The 21,776-nt window shown below is 30.8% G+C and overlaps 2 protein-coding genes across 2 annotated transcripts in view; one reads left to right on the forward strand and one right to left on the reverse strand.

Annotated features, from left to right (window-relative positions):
- The window catches only part of LOC125654792 (glucose-6-phosphate exchanger SLC37A2-like), a 40,348-nt gene extending 21,314 nt beyond the window's left edge, over positions 1-19,034 (reverse strand). The window contains exons 1-5 of the mRNA XM_056145152.1: positions 18,591-19,034; positions 17,948-18,040; positions 16,153-16,233; positions 15,474-15,542; positions 9,169-9,294 (exon numbers count right to left, since the gene is read on the reverse strand). Coding sequence (XP_056001127.1) covers positions 9,169-9,294; positions 15,474-15,542; positions 16,153-16,233; positions 17,948-18,040; positions 18,591-18,689 — 468 coding nt within the window. The 5' untranslated portion in view covers positions 18,690-19,034. The remainder of the gene's footprint in view (positions 1-9,168; positions 9,295-15,473; positions 15,543-16,152; positions 16,234-17,947; positions 18,041-18,590) is intronic.
- LOC130048448 (uncharacterized) lies at positions 9,471-14,605 on the forward strand. Its single transcript, XM_056145153.1, has 2 exons — positions 9,471-11,482; positions 12,309-14,605. The coding sequence occupies exon 2, from the start codon at positions 12,678-12,680 to the stop codon at positions 13,293-13,295; it is 618 nt and encodes a 205-aa protein (XP_056001128.1). The 5' UTR covers positions 9,471-11,482; positions 12,309-12,677; the 3' UTR covers positions 13,296-14,605.
- Positions 19,035-21,776: the final 2,742 nt, after the last annotated feature.

The raw sequence follows: 21,776 nt of genomic DNA on the forward strand, positions 1-21,776 counted from the left end.
TAAATCAGTCAATATAAATCAGTCAGTATAAATCAGTCAATATAAATCAGTCAGTATAAATCAGACAATATAAATCAGACAATATATATCAGTCAATATAAATCAGTCAATATAAATCAGACAGTATAAATCAGTCAATATAAATCAGTCAATATAAATCAGACAGTATAAATCAGTCAATATAAATCAGTCAATATAAATCAGCCAGTAGAAATCAGACAATATAAATCAGTCAGTATAAATCAGTCAATATAAATCAGTCAGTATAAATCAGACAATATAAATCAGTCAGTATAAATCAGTCAATATAAATCAGTCAATATAAATCAGACAGTATAAATCAGTCAATATAAATCAGTCAATATAAATCAGTATAAATCAGACAATATAAATCAGACAGTATAAATCAGTCAATATAAATCAGACAGTATAAATCAGTATCAGTCAATATCAATCAGACAGTATAAATCAGTCAATATAAATCAGTCAATATAAATCAGACAGTATAAATCAGACAGTATAAATCAGTCAATATAAATCAGTTAGTATAAATCAGTCAATATAAATCAGACAATATAAATCAGTCAGTATAAATCAGTCAATATAAATCAGTCAATATAAATCAGTCAATATAAATCAGACAGTATAAATCAGTCAGTATAAATCAGTCAATATAAATCAGTCAATATAAATCAAACAGAATAAATCAGACAATATAAATCAGACAGTATAAATCAGTCAATATAAATCAGTCAATATAAATCAGACAGTATAAATCAGTCAATATAAATCAGTCAATATAAATCAGACAATATAAATTAGACAGTATAAATCAGTCAATATAAATCAAGTCAATATCAATCAGTCAATATCAATCAGACAGAATAAATCATTCAACATAAATCAGTCAGTATAAATCAGTCAATATAAATCAGTCAATATAAATCAGACAGTATAAATCAGTCAATATAAATCAGTTAGTATAAATCAGTCAATATAAATCAGACAATATAAACCAGTCAGTATAAATCAGTCAATATAAATCAGTCAGTATAAATCAGTCAATATAAATCAGTCAATATAAATCAGTCAATATAAATCAGACAGTATAAATCAGTCAATATAAATCAGTCAATATAAATCAGACAGTAGAAATCAGACAATATAAATCAGTCAGTATAAATCAGTCAATATAAATCAGTCAATATAAATCAGTCAATATAAATCAGACAATATAAATCAGTAAGTATAAATCAGTCAATATAAATCAGTCAATATAAATCAGACAGTATAAATCAGTCAATATAAATCAGACAATATAAATCAGACAGTATAAATCAGACAATATAAATCAGACAGTATAAATCAGTCAATATAAATCAGACAGTATAAATCAGTCAATATAAATCAGTCAATATAAATCAGACAGTATAAATCAGTCAGTATAAATCAGTCAGTATAAATCAGTCAATATAAATCTGCCAATATAAATCAGACAGTATAAATCAGTCAATATAAATCAGTCAATATAAATCAGTCAATATAAATCAGCCAGTAGAAATCAGACAATATAAATCAGTCAGTATAAATCAGTCAATATAAATCAGTCAGTATAAATCAGACAATATAAATCAGTCAGTATAAATCAGTCAATATAAATCAGTCAATATAAATCAGACAGTATAAATCAGTCAATATAAATCAGACAATATAAATCAGACAGCATAAATCAGACAATATAAATCAGACAGTATAAATCAGTCAATATAAATCAGTCAATATAAATCAGTCAGTATAAATCAGTCAATATAAATCAGTCAGTATAAATCAGACAATATAAATCAGTCAATATAAATCAGACAATATATATCAGTCAATATAAATCAGTCAATATAAATCAGTCAATATAAATCAGACAGTATAAATCAGTCAATATAAATCAGTCAATATAAATCAGACAGTATAAATCAGTCAATATAAATCAGTCAATATAAATCAGCCAGTAGAAATCAGACAATATAAATCAGTCAGTATAAATCAGTCAATATAAATCAGTCAGTATAAATCAGACAATATAAATCAGTCAGTTTAAATCAGTCAATATAAATCAGTCAATATAAATCAGACAGTATAAATCAGTTAGTATAAATCAGTCAATATAAATCAGACAATATAAACCAGTCAGTTTAAATCAGTCAATATAAATCAGTCAGTATAAATCAGACAATATAAATCAGTAAGTATAAATCAGTCAATATAAATCAGTCAATATAAATCAGACAGTATAAATCAGTCAATATAAATCAGTCAATATAAATCAGACAATATAAATCAGACAGTATAAATCAGACAATATAAATCAGACAGTATAAATCAGTCAATATAAATCAGTCAATATAAATCAGTCAGTATAAATCAGTCAATATAAATCAGTCAGTATAAATCAGACAATATAAATCAGACAATATATATCAGTCAATATAAATCAGTCAATATAAATCAGACAGTATAAATCAGTCAATATAAATCAGTCAATATAAATCAGACAGTATAAATCAGTCAATATAAATCAGTCAATATAAATCAGCCAGTAGAAATCAGACAATATAAATCAGTCAGTATAAATCAGTCAATATAAATCAGTCAGTATAAATCAGACAATATAAATCAGTCAGTATAAATCAGTCAATATAAATCAGTCAATATAAATCAGACAGTATAAATCAGTCAATATAAATCAGTCAATATAAATCAGTATAAATCAGACAATATAAATCAGACAGTATAAATCAGTCAATATAAATCAGACAGTATAAATCAGTATCAGTCAATATCAATCAGACAGTATAAATCAGTCAATATAAATCAGTCAATATAAATCAGACAGTATAAATCAGACAGTATAAATCAGTCAATATAAATCAGTTAGTATAAATCAGTCAATATAAATCAGACAATATAAATCAGTCAGTATAAATCAGTCAATATAAATCAGTCAATATAAATCAGTCAATATAAATCAGACAGTATAAATCAGTCAGTATAAATCAGTCAATATAAATCAGTCAATATAAATCAAACAGAATAAATCAGACAATATAAATCAGACAGTATAAATCAGTCAATATAAATCAGTCAATATAAATCAGACAGTATAAATCAGTCAATATAAATCAGTCAATATAAATCAGACAATATAAATTAGACAGTATAAATCAGTCAATATAAATCAAGTCAATATCAATCAGTCAATATCAATCAGACAGAATAAATCATTCAACATAAATCAGTCAGTATAAATCAGTCAATATAAATCAGTCAATATAAATCAGACAGTATAAATCAGTCAATATAAATCAGTTAGTATAAATCAGTCAATATAAATCAGACAATATAAACCAGTCAGTATAAATCAGTCAATATAAATCAGTCAGTATAAATCAGTCAATATAAATCAGTCAATATAAATCAGTCAATATAAATCAGACAGTATAAATCAGTCAATATAAATCAGTCAATATAAATCAGACAGTAGAAATCAGACAATATAAATCAGTCAGTATAAATCAGTCAATATAAATCAGTCAATATAAATCAGACAATATAAATCAGTAAGTATAAATCAGTCAATATAAATCAGTCAATATAAATCAGACAGTATAAATCAGTCAATATAAATCAGACAGTATAAATCAGACAGTATAAATCAGTCAATATAAATCAGTTAGTATAAATCAGTCAATATAAATCAGACAATATAAATCAGTCAGTATAAATCAGTCAATATAAATCAGTCAATATAAATCAGTCAATATAAATCAGACAGTATAAATCAGTCAGTATAAATCAGTCAATATAAATCAGTCAATATAAATCAAACAGAATAAATCAGACAATATAAATCAGACAGTATAAATCAGTCAATATAAATCAGTCAATATAAATCAGACAGTATAAATCAGTCAATATAAATCAGTCAATATAAATCAGACAATATAAATTAGACAGTATAAATCAGTCAATATAAATCAAGTCAATATCAATCAGTCAATATCAATCAGACAGTATAAATCAGTCAACATAAATCAGTCAGTATAAATCAGTCAATATAAATCAGTCAATATAAATCAGACAGTATAAATCAGTCAATATAAATCAGTTAGTATAAATCAGTCAATATAAATCAGACAATATAAACCAGTCAGTATAAATCAGTCAATATAAATCAGTCAGTATAAATCAGTCAATATAAATCAGTCAATATAAATCAGTCAATATAAATCAGACAGTATAAATCAGTCAATATAAATCAGTCAATATAAATCAGACAGTAGAAATCAGACAATATAAATCAGTCAGTATAAATCAGTCAATATAAATCAGTCAATATAAATCAGTCAATATAAATCAGACAATATAAATCAGTAAGTATAAATCAGTCAATATAAATCAGTCAATATAAATCAGACAGTATAAATCAGTCAATATAAATCAGACAATATAAATCAGACAGTATAAATCAGACAATATAAATCAGACAGTATAAATCAGTCAATATAAATCAGTCAGTATAAATCAGTCAATATAAATCAGACAGTATAAATCAGTCAATATAAATCAGTCAATATAAATCAGACAGTATAAATCAGTCAGTATAAATCAGTCAGTATAAATCAGTCAATATAAATCTGCCAATATAAATCAGACAGTATAAATCAGTCAATATAAATCAGTCAATATAAATCAGTCAATATAAATCAGCCAGTAGAAATCAGACAATATAAATCAGTCAGTATAAATCAGTCAATATAAATCAGTCAGTATAAATCAGACAATATAAATCAGTCAGTATAAATCAGTCAATATAAATCAGTCAATATAAATCAGACAGTATAAATCAGTCAATATAAATCAGACAATATAAATCAGACAGCATAAATCAGACAATATAAATCAGACAGTATAAATCAGTCAATATAAATCAGTCAATATAAATCAGTCAGTATAAATCAGTCAATATAAATCAGTCAGTATAAATCAGACAATATAAATCAGTCAATATAAATCAGACAATATATATCAGTCAATATAAATCAGTCAATATAAATCAGTCAATATAAATCAGACAGTATAAATCAGTCAATATAAATCAGTCAATATAAATCAGACAGTATAAATCAGTCAATATAAATCAGTCAATATAAATCAGCCAGTAGAAATCAGACAATATAAATCAGTCAGTATAAATCAGTCAATATAAATCAGTCAGTATAAATCAGACAATATAAATCAGTCAGTTTAAATCAGTCAATATAAATCAGTCAATATAAATCAGACAGTATAAATCAGTTAGTATAAATCAGTCAATATAAATCAGACAATATAAACCAGTCAGTTTAAATCAGTCAATATAAATCAGTCAGTATAAATCAGACAATATAAATCAGTAAGTATAAATCAGTCAATATAAATCAGTCAATATAAATCAGACAGTATAAATCAGTCAATATAAATCAGTCAATATAAATCAGACAATATAAATCAGACAGTATAAATCAGACAATATAAATCAGACAGTATAAATCAGTCAATATAAATCAGTCAATATAAATCAGTCAGTATAAATCAGTCAATATAAATCAGTCAGTATAAATCAGACAATATAAATCAGTCAATATAAATCAGTCAATATAAATCAGACAGTATAAATCAGTCAATATAAATCAGTCAATATAAATCAGACAGTATAAATCAGTCAATATAAATCAGTCAATATAAATCAGCCAGTAGAAATCAGACAATATAAATCAGTCAGTATAAATCAGTCAATATAAATCAGTCAGTATAAATCAGACAATATAAATCAGTCAGTATAAATCAGTCAATATAAATCAGTCAATATAAATCAGACAGTATAAATCAGTCAATATAAATCAGTCAATATAAATCAGTATAAATCAGACAATATAAATCAGACAGTATAAATCAGTCAATATAAATCAGACAGTATAAATCAGTATCAGTCAATATCAATCAGACAGTATAAATCAGTCAATATAAATCAGTCAATATAAATCAGACAGTATAAATCAGACAGTATAAATCAGTCAATATAAATCAGTTAGTATAAATCAGTCAATATAAATCAGACAATATAAATCAGTCAGTATAAATCAGTCAATATAAATCAGTCAATATAAATCAGTCAATATAAATCAGACAGTATAAATCAGTCAGTATAAATCAGTCAATATAAATCAGTCAATATAAATCAAACAGAATAAATCAGACAATATAAATCAGACAGTATAAATCAGTCAATATAAATCAGTCAATATAAATCAGACAGTATAAATCAGTCAATATAAATCAGTCAATATAAATCAGACAATATAAATTAGACAGTATAAATCAGTCAATATAAATCAAGTCAATATCAATCAGTCAATATCAATCAGACAGTATAAATCAGTCAACATAAATCAGTCAGTATAAATCAGTCAATATAAATCAGTCAATATAAATCAGACAGTATAAATCAGTCAATATAAATCAGTTAGTATAAATCAGTCAATATAAATCAGACAATATAAACCAGTCAGTATAAATCAGTCAATATAAATCAGTCAGTATAAATCAGTCAATATAAATCAGTCAATATAAATCAGTCAATATAAATCAGACAGTATAAATCAGTCAATATAAATCAGTCAATATAAATCAGACAGTAGAAATCAGACAATATAAATCAGTCAGTATAAATCAGTCAATATAAATCAGTCAATATAAATCAGTCAATATAAATCAGACAATATAAATCAGTAAGTATAAATCAGTCAATATAAATCAGTCAATATAAATCAGACAGTATAAATCAGTCAATATAAATCAGACAATATAAATCAGACAGTATAAATCAGACAATATAAATCAGACAGTATAAATCAGTCAATATAAATCAGTCAGTATAAATCAGTCAATATAAATCAGACAGTATAAATCAGTCAATATAAATCAGTCAATATAAATCAGACAGTAGAAATCAGTCAGTATAAATCAGTCAGTATAAATCAGTCAATATAAATCTGCCAATATAAATCAGACAGTATAAATCAGTCAATATAAATCAGTCAATATAAATCAGTCAATATAAATCAGCCAGTAGAAATCAGACAATATAAATCAGTCAGTATAAATCAGTCAATATAAATCAGTCAGTATAAATCAGACAATATAAATCAGTCAGTATAAATCAGTCAATATAAATCAGTCAATATAAATCAGACAGTATAAATCAGTCAATATAAATCAGACAATATAAATCAGACAGCATAAATCAGACAATATAAATCAGACAGTATAAATCAGTCAATATAAATCAGTCAATATAAATCAGTCAGTATAAATCAGTCAATATAAATCAGTCAGTATAAATCAGACAATATAAATCAGTCAATATAAATCAGACAATATATATCAGTCAATATAAATCAGTCAATATAAATCAGACAGTATAAATCAGTCAATATAAATCAGTCAATATAAATCAGACAGTATAAATCAGTCAATATAAATCAGTCAATATAAATCAGCCAGTAGAAATCAGACAATATAAATCAGTCAGTATAAATCAGTCAATATAAATCAGTCAGTATAAATCAGACAATATAAATCAGTCAGTTTAAATCAGTCAATATAAATCAGTCAATATAAATCAGACAGTATAAATCAGTTAGTATAAATCAGTCAATATAAATCAGACAATATAAACCAGTCAGTTTAAATCAGTCAATATAAATCAGTCAGTATAAATCAGACAATATAAATCAGTAAGTATAAATCAGTCAATATAAATCAGTCAATATAAATCAGACAGTATAAATCAGTCAATATAAATCAGTCAATATAAATCAGACAATATAAATCAGACAGTATAAATCAGACAATATAAATCAGACAGTATAAATCAGTCAATATAAATCAGTCAATATAAATCAGTCAGTATAAATCAGTCAATATAAATCAGTCAGTATAAATCAGACAATATAAATCAGACAATATATATCAGTCAATATAAATCAGTCAATATAAATCAGACAGTATAAATCAGTCAATATAAATCAGTCAATATAAATCAGACAGTATAAATCAGTCAATATAAATCAGTCAATATAAATCAGCCAGTAGAAATCAGACAATATAAATCAGTCAGTATAAATCAGTCAATATAAATCAGTCAGTATAAATCAGACAATATAAATCAGTCAGTATAAATCAATCAATATAAATCAGTCAATATAAATCAGACAGTATAAATCAGTCAATATAAATCAGACAATATAAATCAGACAGCATAAATCAGACAATATAAATCAGACAGTATAAATCAGTCAATATAAATCAGTCAATATAAATCAGTCAGTATAAATCAGTCAATATAAATCAGTCAGTATAAATCAGACAATATAAATCAGTCAATATAAATCAGACAGTATATATCAGTCAATATAAATCAGTCAATATAAATCAGACAGTATAAATCAGTCAATATAAATCAGTCAATATAAATCAGACAGTATAAATCAGTCAATATAAATCAGTCAATATAAATCAGCCAGTAGAAATCAGACAATATAAATCAGTCAGTATAAATCAGTCAATATAAATCAGTCAGTATAAATCAGACAATATAAATCAGTCAGTATAAATCAGTCAATATAAATCAGTCAATATAAATCAGACAGTATAAATCAGTCAATATAAATCAGACAATATAAATCAGACAGCATAAATCAGACAATATAAATCAGACAGTATAAATCAGTCAATATAAATCAGTCAATATAAATCAGTCAGTATAAATCAGTCAATATAAATCAGTCAGTATAAATCAGACAATATAAATCAGTCAATATAAATCAGACAATATATATCAGTCAATATAAATCAGACAGTATAAATCAGTCAATATAAATCAGTCAATATAAATCAGACAATATAAATCAATCAATATTTCCTCCGAGGCTCTTCTTTATCTCCTTCATTCCCTTACTGATCAAAGTCCTTCAGGGAATTGCTATAAATGATGGTGAAATGAGAAGGCACCAATCAAGCCACTTGTGTTTGACAATTCTGGAATGTGTCTGTGACTGTGATTGGATGACTTACTGCTAGAGAAGTTCCCATAATGCCCCCAGCAAAAGCACACGTTCCAAACATCCCGAACATGCTGTTTCTGACGCTGTCTGGGTACCAGGAGCCCAGGCATTTAATGCAGTTGGGCCAGCACTGGGCCTGTAAAACAGAAAATATACAATAACTACATCACTAAAGAGACATAGACTTTACACTGATCTACCTACTGTGTCATATAAACACAATGACAATTTAGGAAATATGCTCAAATCATCAATTATGATATAATCAAATGACAAAATAATTGTGAAGTGCAAATAGACTGGGCTCAGGTTTTTTTTTATATGTGGTTAACTTTAACACAGTGTTGACTTGGTTTTAACTTCTGTGTTAAAGTTAACCATGTGATTAACTGTTTTTCAAACTGCGAGTTTGCGTTAACACTGTGTTAACGTTGTGTTAACTTTAATCCACCTCCAGTACCTGTGTTAAGTCTGAACATAGTTGTTAAAGATGGTTGCCAACTTCATTTTCTATCCGTTTCAGACCAAAGATCATGAAAATTTCAAGGGCTCAGACATTTTGAGGTGTGTATTGATGCTAAATTATGACAGTGTGTTGTTTATGTCGTCATGATGAGGTGGATTTGCATGCAGTTGAATTTTATCTATTCATCATTTATATCAATATTATGACATCACATAACTCCACTGAAACACTAGATTAGTGTAAAGTTCAGTGATCTGAAACACTAGATTAGTGCAAAGTTCAGTGATCTGAAACACTAGATTAGTGTAAAGTTCAGTGATTGTTGAGGTATGTAACCGATGGGGGTCATATATTTTCGTATTTGATAGAAAAACTTCATTCTAATTCTTATTGAAAATACTGCAATACACGTCACAATACAATTAGAAATATCACAATACGAAATTTCCATACAATACCTAGCCCTAATATCAAGCAGCACATTAGGAGTCAAGTTCTGGACAATTGATATCTAACAGCATATTAAGAAACGAGTTCTGGGGATATCTAGCAACACATTAAGAATCGAGTTCTGGGGATATTTAGCAGCACATAAAGTGTCGAGTTCTAGACAATTGATATCTAACAGCACATTAAGAGACAAGTTCTGGGGTAAATTGATATCTAGCAACACATTAAGAGTCGAGTTCAGGACAATTGATATCTAGCAGCACATTAAGAGACGAGTTCTGGACAATTGATATCTAGCAGCACATTAAGAGACAAGTTCTGGGGTAAATTGATATCTAGCAACACATTAAGAGTCAAATTCTGGACAATTGATATCTAGCAGCACATTAAGAGACAAGTTCTGGACAATTGATATCTAGCAGCACATTAAGAGACAAGTTCTGGACAATTGATATCTAGCAGCACATTAAGAGTTGAGTTCTGGTGATATCTAGCAGCACATTAAGAGACGAGTTCTGGTGATATCTAGCAGCACATTAAGAGACGAGTTCTGGTGATATCTAGCAGCACATTAAGAGACAAGTTCTGGTGATATCTAGCAGCACATTAAGAGACGAGTTCTGGTGATATCTAGCAGCACATTAAGAGATGAGTTCTGTACAATTGCTATCTAGCAGCACATCAAGAGACAAGTTCTGGACAATTGATATCTAGCAGCACATTAAGAGACAGGTTCTGAACAATTGCTATCTAGCAGCACATTAAGAGTCAAGTTCTGGACAATTGCTATCTAGTAGCACATTAAGAGACAAGTTCTGGACAATTGCTATCTAGCAGCACATTAAGAGTCGAGTTATGGACAACTGATATCTAGCAGCTCATTAAGAGACAAGTTCTGGACAATTGCTATCTAGCAGCACATTAAGAGACAGGTTCTGAACAATTGCTATCTAGCAGCACATTAAGAGTCAAGTTCTGGACAATTGCTATCTAGTAGCACATTAAGAGACAAGTTCTGGACAATTGCTATCTAGCAGCACATTAAGAGTCGAGTTATGGACAACTGATATCTAGCAGCTCATTAAGAGACAAGTTCTGGGTGAATTATCAAGCAGCACGTTATGAGATTACTTCCATGGGAATTGATATCTAGCAGCACGAATTGATATCTAGCTCTATAAGTGAACTTGGACCATCACAAAGAAAATAATTCCTCGAGGCTCAGAAAAAATGTAAACATTTCTCAACCGATGAAAATTTCACCCCACCCTTATAAAAAATATGTACAATATCGAGTTCTGGACAATTGATATCTAGCAGCACATTAAGAGACAAGTTCTGGACAATTGCTATCTAGAAGCATATTAAGAGTCGAGTTCTGGGAGATCGGGTCACGTGATGGAGTACCGTATATACTCGCCTATAAGTCGGATTTTTGGGAGTCAATTTTCGGTCCAAAACTCTATGTCCTACTTATAGGCGCGTCCTAAGAAGATTGGTATTTTTCTAGGTGGCGTGATGTAGTGGTTTCTTTTTAACAACTCCAACGATTATCCTGGACTACCACACAGATGATTATTGTTTACAAATATCTAGACATATTGTATTGTTCATGTATTTTAAAATGATGTATAAAGTACAAGTATTTACATATTTTTATCTTGTTTAAAATTATTTACATACCAGTAACTTTCAATTCAACTAATCTATTGTTTATCGGTAAAATTGAATTACGAACCCAATTTAATATTGAAATATTCATATGTATACCGGCTGAAATATATTTCATAAAAGATTGAATATTGTTAACAGATGATGTAGATCATCATTCTTGACTCTTAAAAACTCTATTGTTGATACAATGAATTATACCGGAACCCCACAATAACCACGAGGCGCGTGCCACTAAGTAAACACGGTGTCAGGTACTTGTAATTAGGAGACCATAATTGCGCAGGTAAACAAGGGATCATTGTCCATAATAGATCAAGGGTTGCGTTTAAACCCCAAACAGATATGGCTTGGATATTGAGCACCTCATAATTATTCATTTCTCAAAATATTTTTGGAAACATAGGTAAAAACACTAGAGCATTGACTTTAAATTGTCAACCGATTCTGACAAAAATTTGTACCGACTTATAAGTGGGTCAATGGCAAATTCCTAAAAAATAACCTTAAAAAATACAACCGACTTATAGGCGGACCGACTTATAGGCGAGTATATACGGTAGTACTGACACAGGTGAAAGAGCTCCACTTATTTCATCAAATTTTGTTCTATTTTTGACGTTCATAAGCTGGATTTTTTAAATATTTGGAATCTGATTGATACTACTGTGATACTTTAAAACGTATGTGAGTATTTTGGATACTTTTTGGAAGATATTGTGAATCTTTGTGTCTATCGTGATTACTACTCAATGGCGGACAATAAGCAAAAGAAAGAGAAAAAAGCAAATAGAAAGCAAACGTAAATTCTGAAAACACTGGAGAGAAAATTGGTGAAGTTAAATCTACACAATGTTCCTCAAGCCGTTATAAGTTCCACAGTGTCTGAAAAAGCGTCGGCTAAAAAATAGAAGAGAACAGACAGCTCAGATATGGACTCTCCATCAGGCGGGGCCCATCCAGGTGCATTAAATATTTCAATGGACTTGAAATTGATTCAGGACAGATTGTCGGAAATTAAAGACAATATGGTGAGCAAAATAGAAATCAAAGACATTGTGTCCTCTATTCTAGAGGAGATAAAAAAGGAAATGAAAGAGAAAATCATTGCAGTCATGAAAAGCACAATTCTGACAGAAATGAGAGAAAACACCACAAAAGAAATCAAAGCCGATGTAACGAAAGAATTTGAACAAAAACTTGAGAACAATACGAAAGAATTTAAAGGACACGTTAGAGAGATCTCAGACGGCTTCAACCTTGACTTTGAGACGCTACGTGAGAAGTTAGGTGACCAAGCACGGGAGCTACGAGGTATGAAAGAAAATCTTAAACTACTGCAGAGTAGAGCAGACAGTGCGATTAGACTTGCAAATCAAAATCAGCAATACTCTCAAAAAAGTAACATAAAGTTCCTGCGGTGGGAGGAAAAACAGGGAGAAAACTTGCGTGAGGACTTGTACAAAATCCTCAGAGAGTCGGTCAATATCGATTTGGCACCTGCAGATATTGTGGCCATTTTGGACAGATCTGAAAGAACTCTTGTATAAACTTATTTCAGCTAGGTTGTCTTAGTAACAGAATCAAGTCTACTTTAGATCATCTTATTTCAGACATGGACCTTATCAAAGTTTCGTGGGTAAACAGATATGGCTGACAAGTGATAGAAACGTGAAGTTTTTCTAGGAGTGCATGTTTTATTGTACTGGGTGTTATTTAACTTTACAAAATGATCATTTTCTATAGATTATATAGTGTCCTCGAATTTATGAAATAGGCCAAGTTTTGGCATCTAACAATGTTTTTTTTGTGAAATTCACTTTACATACGATAAAGTTTGATATCCAAGTTTGTATATTACAATATAACAGTGTATTGAGTGCAATATCAACTCATCTGAAATTGTTTGAAAACAAAGGTTTATTCAATAGATCTTTTACACCTTATATTCCATTATATTATAAACCTTTGATTTTGCAAACTAAATGTACTAAATCTGTTTACAAACAGTTAAATGTAAACCATGATATACCTACTTCTGTTTCAAAGTGGAATTTAGATCTGGTAGCTTATGGAATAGAGATATGTATTAAGGATGCTTTTACTGTATGTTTTAAGACTACCAAGGATTCTACTATCCAATGGTTACAATATAGATTACTTCATAGAATTCTGCCTGTGTCAATTATTATCTTAAAAAAATCAATATTGTGTCTTTTGATTGTTGTACCTTTTGTAATGATGAAGTTGAGACAATTCAACACGTTTTCATTGGCTGTGAAAAAGTATATACATTATGGAGCAATCTGAGCATGCACATTTATAAAACAACTTCCAAAAGAATAGGTTTTAATTTACTTAATATTTTATTAGGTGAACTCCCATTGTCAAAAGGCAACAGAATTGTAAACTTCCTTATCCTATATACAAAACAATACATTTTTTCTTATTTGAAAAAAACCAAATTGCCAAGATTCTTGGAATTATTGTTCTATCTATACAACAAAAACAAGGTTGAAAAATGTATTGCGTATCAGAATTTAGAAATACAAAAATTTGAAAATACCTGGCATGTATGGAAAACACTTTTTGACAACATAAAAAAATCATAATCTTGCTATTTCAAGCAATATTTTTTCTACTTTTGAAGCCACATGTACTTTTATCTATTTATTCGAGCTTTGTATTGTTATCATTTTTCTCTTACAATTATATTAAAAATGTAAGCACTTACCAACAAAAGTATGAGTGTGAGTATGAAAGTATGTGAAAGTGGTTAGAAATAAATGACAAATTTTCTTCTGTCTTATGTCAACATTTGTGAAATAAAAAATTTATAAATAAAAAAAAAAAAAAAAGAGTCGAGTTCTGGACAATTGATATCTAGCAGCACATTAAGAGATCAGTTCTGGGGATATCTAGCAGCACATTAAGAGACGAGTTCTGGACGTCAATTGATATCTAGCAGCACATTAAGAGATCAGTTCTGGGGATATCTAGCAGCTCATTAAGAGACAAGTTCTGGACAATTGCTATCTAGCAGCACATTAAGAGTCGAGTTATGGACAACTGATATCTAGCAGCTCATTAAGAGACAAGTTCTGGGTGAATTATCAAGCAGCACATTATGAGATTACTTCCATGGGAATTGATATCTAGCAACACAAATTGATATCTAGCTCTATAAGTGAACTTGGACCATCACAAAGAAAATAATTCCCCAAGGCCCAGAAAAAATGTAAACATTTCTCAACCGATGAAAATTTCACCCCACCATTATAAAAAATATGTACAGTACCGGTAGTCTTACTTGAGTATTTCCACAGATATGACGTCTCATGTGTATGTTTGTGTGGGTGTCTGTGTATGTGTGTGTGCACTCTTAGCTTTCACACGGGTGTTTGCTCAGCACTCCTAGGATGAGATCATGTGCGTATGTGTGTGTGTGTTTTAACACAAGTAATAGAAAAGTATTTCTATGAGATCATGTGTGTGTGTGTGTGTGTGTGTGTGTGTGTGTGTGTGTGTGTGTGTGTGTGTGTGTGTGTGTGAGAAATCATGAGAATATAAAATTTCAATTTCATTCCAAAAACATAAAAATCACAATAAACAGTACAGGGCAGTCAGATGTAGAAATCTAGGTCATTTTTACCTGTGACAGATGTAGAAATCTAGTTAATATGTTATACCTGTGTCATATGTAGAAATCTAGGTCAGTTAAAACTCACCTGTGCTGTTCCATTAATGAAAAGTAGGACACAGAAAGTCCAAAAGTTACTCCAATGTCCAAATGTACCCTACAAAAAATCCAAAAGTTACTCCAATATCCAAATGTACCCTACAAAAAATCCAGGTTGATATGAACACTGAGAATCGTGTGTGGTCAGTATGAACATTGAGAATCGTATGTGGTCAGTTACTCCGTATGAACATTGAGAATCGTATGTGGTCAGTGACTCAGTATGAACATTGAGAATCGTATGTGGTCAGTGACTCAGTATGAACATTGAGAATCGTATGTGGTCAGTGACTCCGTATGAACATTGAGAATCGTGTAAGGTTGATATGAACATTGAGAATCGCGTGAGGTTGATATGAACGTTGAGAATCAGGTGTGTGTTCGGTAGGAACATTCATTGTATCTTAGGAAGTATTTGAACTGACAACTTCTGATGAATTCAGAGAAACCATTAAGGGTTGTTATAGAACTGTATTCCATCATGCATTAATTCTATCAACAACAAAAAAATACTCCACCCGTCACCACCGTACGCACTAAGACACAAATATACTCTTCTTTAGATTCTACATATAATTCATTATAAAATAACTTTTGTAGAGGCCTAGGCCTTTTTAACCGGAGTCTAATGTGACCTTGTGGTCTGGATGTGGGATTTTGTTCTGTACCATTGAGAGGGCCGACATCAGAAGGCAGACGCCAAATGTCCTTCTTGGTCCAAACCTGTCTCCTAGTGGACCTAGCAACATCTGTAACCATGGAAACAATAAGGTTAACAAGTACAAAATAATAGGAATATATATCTCCCCTCTCCCCACCAAAAAAATAATAATAAATAAATAAAATCAGAGGTATGGAACTTTTGCAAACTTAAAGGTAAATATGACCTTTGTATAATTTTTTAAAAATCAGAATTCCAGATAATCTGCTAATATTTCTAAAGTAGAATTCAAAGTTTGAAAAGAAAATCATTCAAATTCACAGTGATAGCTGCACGAAAAGCAGACAGAGCCTGATCATAAGTCATCAGTCAGACCTCAACCAATCAGAAAACGGTAATTACATCATCAGAGGTACCACGTAAAAAGGAAGTAATAACTGATGAATTGGGTAAAAATAAATATGGAAAAATGGGGAATTTCTCTTTTTTTTTGACAGTGACATAAAAAGATTTATTTCAGTCAGTTTATAACAAGGACAAACACACATTTTGCACTGTACATGTCTGAACACTGGTGTAGGGCTATCACGGTTCCAAAAATTTTCAGGTCGGGTCGGTTCTAATTTTTTTACTTCGGGTTCGGGTATTTTGGTTCGGGTCTATATACTGACTTTATAAATCTAATATACAGTTAAAATCAAAAACCTTTATTGTGTTTTGTCACAATAATTACTCGGGGACGTGGACTGAGGTTTAGACTCGACATCCACGGTATTAGAAACAGCATTGTCACTTCTACTCGTTTCCATCCATGCTTTCAATATTTTGTCATTGATGATGTTGATCCTGTAGCGTATTTTCAATGCGTCTAACATATCTTAAATATACTGTCATTATTAATGATGGGCAATCAGGAAAAAACATTAATCGATGATCGGATTAATCGGATGCACCTTTTCGATTGATTAATTGAAAAATAATTGAATAATAATTGTATTCATTTCAAATTTCAAATCGTCTCTCTCGAGAATTTTTCACTATGGAGACGTCTAAAATCATTTGAAATTTGAAGTTAATAATCCCATACTTTCGATTTTGTTTTCCCAGAATAGGGATAGATCTCTCTACTGTTGTTGTTGCTCCTATGGGTTAGAATAAAGCCTCATTATCCATTACTTGTTGTAAAAGGCAAAATCCGAGGCTCCGGGCCGTGTCACGATAAAGATCCCTCCCTGCTCAAAGACTGTAAGCACCGAGCATAGGCCTAAAATTTGCAGCCCTTCACCGGCAATGGTGATGTCTCCGTATGAGTGAAAGATTCTCAAGAGGGACGTTAAAACAATATTCAATCGTATCGGATGATTCAGCTTCATCAGCCATTTTTAATTTTAGTGAAGTCGCAGCAGGAATATTCGTATTATGAAAAAATATACCGACGTCGTCGATTTTCGATTTTGAAAATGACTATTGATTATTCACATTGTTTCAGTTATAGCGACCGACAATCGAAAGTCGGCGACAAATCGGTACATCACTAGTCATTATTTACAGTTTTATCCACAATACCATCATTTAAGATTTGATCAAAATACCGCCACCTTTGAGGATTTTGACGACATTTGTTTAAACGGATTTCTAATAATGATTCTATTATTAAAACCAAACCCGAACCGAAATACGGAAAAATGGAACCGAACCTCACCCAAACAACATGACCCGCGGTTTTCGGTTATTTCGGGTATTCGTTGCAGCCCTACATTGGTGCATTTTGTTTTTAGTTAATTCCTCGAAAAAATACTGGCCTGCATCACAGCGTATGGCAGGAGGAGAGCAGTATCCAACCAGCCCAGCTGTGTCTTCCCGATCGACAAAGACGTCTCTAAATCCGTCTTAACCTGAAATAAACAAGAACATAACAAGTATCAATATCTGTCTTCCTGATCGACAAAGATGTCCCTAAATCTGAATTCAAAATTTAATCCGCCATGGACGGTCATTTAACATGCAGAATGGGATAATTTTCAGAAGTTAATGCATCAGAGCATACATCTAATTAATCTCGCCCGAGATTCAGCTTGGCTGAATATTTGGACTGATGCCTTCACGCCCGAGATTCAGCTTGGCTGAATATTTGGACTGATGCCTTCACGCCCGAGATTCGGCTTGGCTGAATATTTGGACTGACGCCTTCACGCCTGAGATTCAGCTTGGCTGAATATTTGGACTGACGCCTTCACAGCTGAGATTCGGCTTGGCTGAATATTTGGACTGACGCCTTCACCAGTGAAGCCAAGCCGAATCTCAGCCGAGATTAACATCTAATCACACAAATATAACAATATATACGTCATCGTGAAACCATTAACTTGAACATGGGAACAAGTAAAGTATCTAAAAGCCTTGTTACATGTATCTAACAATGACATGTCTGAGATTTACACTTACAACACCAAGTGGTTTTCGCAGCAAATAAGTCGAGGCATACGCCAGCCATCCCAACACAAAAATAATAGTCTGTCTTCTTTGTAATGGTGTCGAAAACATGTTTAGAACTTTTAAAATCAGCAGTTTTACACACAAAGGCGTCGTCACAGCTCACATTCACGCAGAAACACAAAATTAGATCATTAGGATCATCACTGTCCTACCGTATCAAACGTTGTCAATTGTTAGAGGAAACTCGAAATCGATTGTAAAATGTGGAATTCGCGTCAGCTCGATAGAGATCACACGTGTAACGTTATGCGTGGGCGAATGAGATAATTAACCTCCATTCATAAAAATGTGTTTTTCTTTATCTTCTATTGTATCATCAATGAACACGTTCGGGCGGCTCTCCACGAAACCAATGGTAAACAAATTAGAGTTATTTCCCTTCTTAATAGCTCTTCTCTTCTCCAAGAAGTAACCCGTTCTTTGATTGATTCGTACATTAAAATTCCAAGTAGTATTCGTGTGGTACCATTGCATGACACAGAACTTTTTTCCACCACTGCTAGCAAGTCTGTTGTTTATAACAGCAGATCTGCAGACAACGGAGCTTCACGGGAATTACCGCCATTAACTTAATGATTAAGGAGGCTTGTTACACCAGAGAAATTTGATATGGATGACCAGTGAAAGATGGACAACTATATTTTAGAATCGAAAAACTTTCAAATTTCCTTAATTTAGTCAGAAAATTGTATTATAGTAGAAAGCGATATGAAAAAAAAAAAAAAAAAACTCCTGCTGGATTCGAACCGGCGATCAACAGTCGGCATGCTAACCTACTCAGCTGGGCAATCAAATTAAAAAGGAATAGACAAACATTGCTGTTATTTGTATTTCCATCCGTGTTTTAAAAGGAAGTCAGCCATTATGATGATATAGAGTACCTCCTAAAATTGATTGGACAGCCGGTATGGCCTATTTTATGATATTTAAATCATTAACAATTAAAGCTTTTGCTAGATATAAATCACTGAAATACCCGGCATGTAATTAAGATTATATACATAAATGGGGTTGAAATATCAACATTCGATTGTGTTTCTGCTCCTTTACGGTGACTAATTAACCTTTTATGATTGTATGCTTTACTTCCATATTTTACCCTCAATCTTTCAAAGTCACTAATTTATAATTGATAAAAATATCATTCAAGTCTTGCCACACACCATTTAAATTTGTAAAACCTCGAACACAGCACTGCCTGTGGGCATAAAGCACATTTCAATATAATGTACATGGTAATTCAAATACTTTTCAATTTGAAACAATATACATGTATATGCATGCCTCTAGATGAAGTATTGTATAGATAGATTGATAACACAGGCACTCGACGTTTTAAATATCTATAATAAAAAAAAAATGTCTTCCTGTAAACATAATAGTGAATATTATGTTTATAGGAAGACAATTTTTTATTATAGATATTTAAAAAGTCGAGTGCCTGTGATTGATAAATGGAACACTAGTGCACATACATCCAGAATTGTTTCTCCCCCACCCCTTCTATTCGCATATATCTAATTTGAAACTGAAATAAAAAGAAAAGAAAAACGGGGTATATATGTAGTTTATTGAAAATGACATGTGTGAGGAAAAGGATGATAAACTCTTCTAAATTCTCTCTATCTAATGACAAGGAAGTAATTATCTCTAATATTTAGATAATATTCCCCTTGTAGCAATGATATGTTTCAGAAGAGGAAATTAGAAGAATGTGACATTGTACAGAATTCTAGTTTTAACACAATTATCAAATGATTCAGCATTCGCATATAATTATTGAATACATTGCTACCTATTTGATCCATCGCCATTGTTGTTTGAAAATGCTATCAACAGTCAATTATTAGTCTATTTTGATGAAATTTTCCACTCCTTTCTAGCAGCTTTTAGATCAGGCTTTGGATGTCAGTGCACCCTTTTAAAAATGACTGAGGACTGGAAGAGAGCACCAGACGAAAATAAGTATGCCGCTGTTATCCACGTGGACTTACCATCCAAGGCATTTAACTGTCTCTCTCACAACCTCATTCTGCTTAAACTAAATTCTTATGGTCTCTCTCCACCTATCGTAGATCTACTACATAGCTACCTATCTTGTAGAAAACAGTGTGTCAAAATTGGCCGAAATATAAGTTCCTTTCTTGATATTTTCAAAGGGGTACCGCATAGTTGTACAAAGCTGAATCTTTAACAAATCAAAAATATAAATCGTAGGGCTCGTTCTTGAATTTTTTCTATTTTCTTAATACAATTTTGTTCACTACAAAAGCGTCATTAACAGAGGACAGTAACTAAAGTTTGACATGATAAAAGAAGGATAGATGGTGAATTTAACCAACCTACAGAGATGTCTCTCTATCCGCTTAAGTACATTTAATTGACGAGCTGCTTTCTTACAAATATCTGAAATATGGGAATTAAAATTTAGACTAAAATCAATAGTAACACCAAGCAGCTTCACTAATTCTTCCTCATAGGCAAGAGCTCTACCATTTAAGTTAAAAGTTATATTTTTATCATGCGTCTTTCTACCGAGAGAGATTGCTTGAAAGAAGGTGTTGCACGTCTCATGTTAATTTCCCTAAAGGTGTTGCATGAAAGATCGAAAAATTTAAGTTATTCAAATATATGATAAAACCAATTGAAACGTATGTCTTGATTCAATAATTTTTGAACATAAGTTTAAAAGACGTCTATTGACAAAATTAGCCAAAATATTTCGAGTTTAAATCAAGCTATAGGCGATTTTTATGATTTTTAGAGTTAAAATGGGGGGTATCCCCGAATTTCAGAAAAACTGCCTCCGTAAATTTAGCATGAACATGTTCTTCGAGTTTTTCTCTAAAAAAAAACTGTCGCTTTGAAATTTTGTTTCACGAGGGCATTTTTTTTTTTTTGTAGTTGAAAATTTAAAGAAATCGAAACGACTTCACTGGTATTATTTTCAACTTCAACTGTACGTTAATTTTCCTTAGTAATATTTGGTCTACTGCGTGGTTCAGTGGATAAGGTCGTCGACTCTTATATGTAATTTTAAAAGATGTTTTCTATTTTTAAAACGACCGGGTTCAACTCCCTCACGAACACATTTTTTTGTTTGTTTATATTACATTTTCCATCTAGATTTTTTTT

This window comes from Ostrea edulis, chromosome 7, assembly GCF_947568905.1.
Source record: "Ostrea edulis chromosome 7, xbOstEdul1.1, whole genome shotgun sequence".
NCBI lineage: Eukaryota > Metazoa > Mollusca > Bivalvia > Ostreida > Ostreidae > Ostrea > Ostrea edulis.

What these genes read in the sequence shown, in the direction of transcription:
- LOC130048448 (XM_056145153.1), top strand. Translation starts at nt 12,678, where the DNA reads ATGGACTCTCCATCAGGCGGGGCCCATCCAGGTGCATTAAATATTTCA.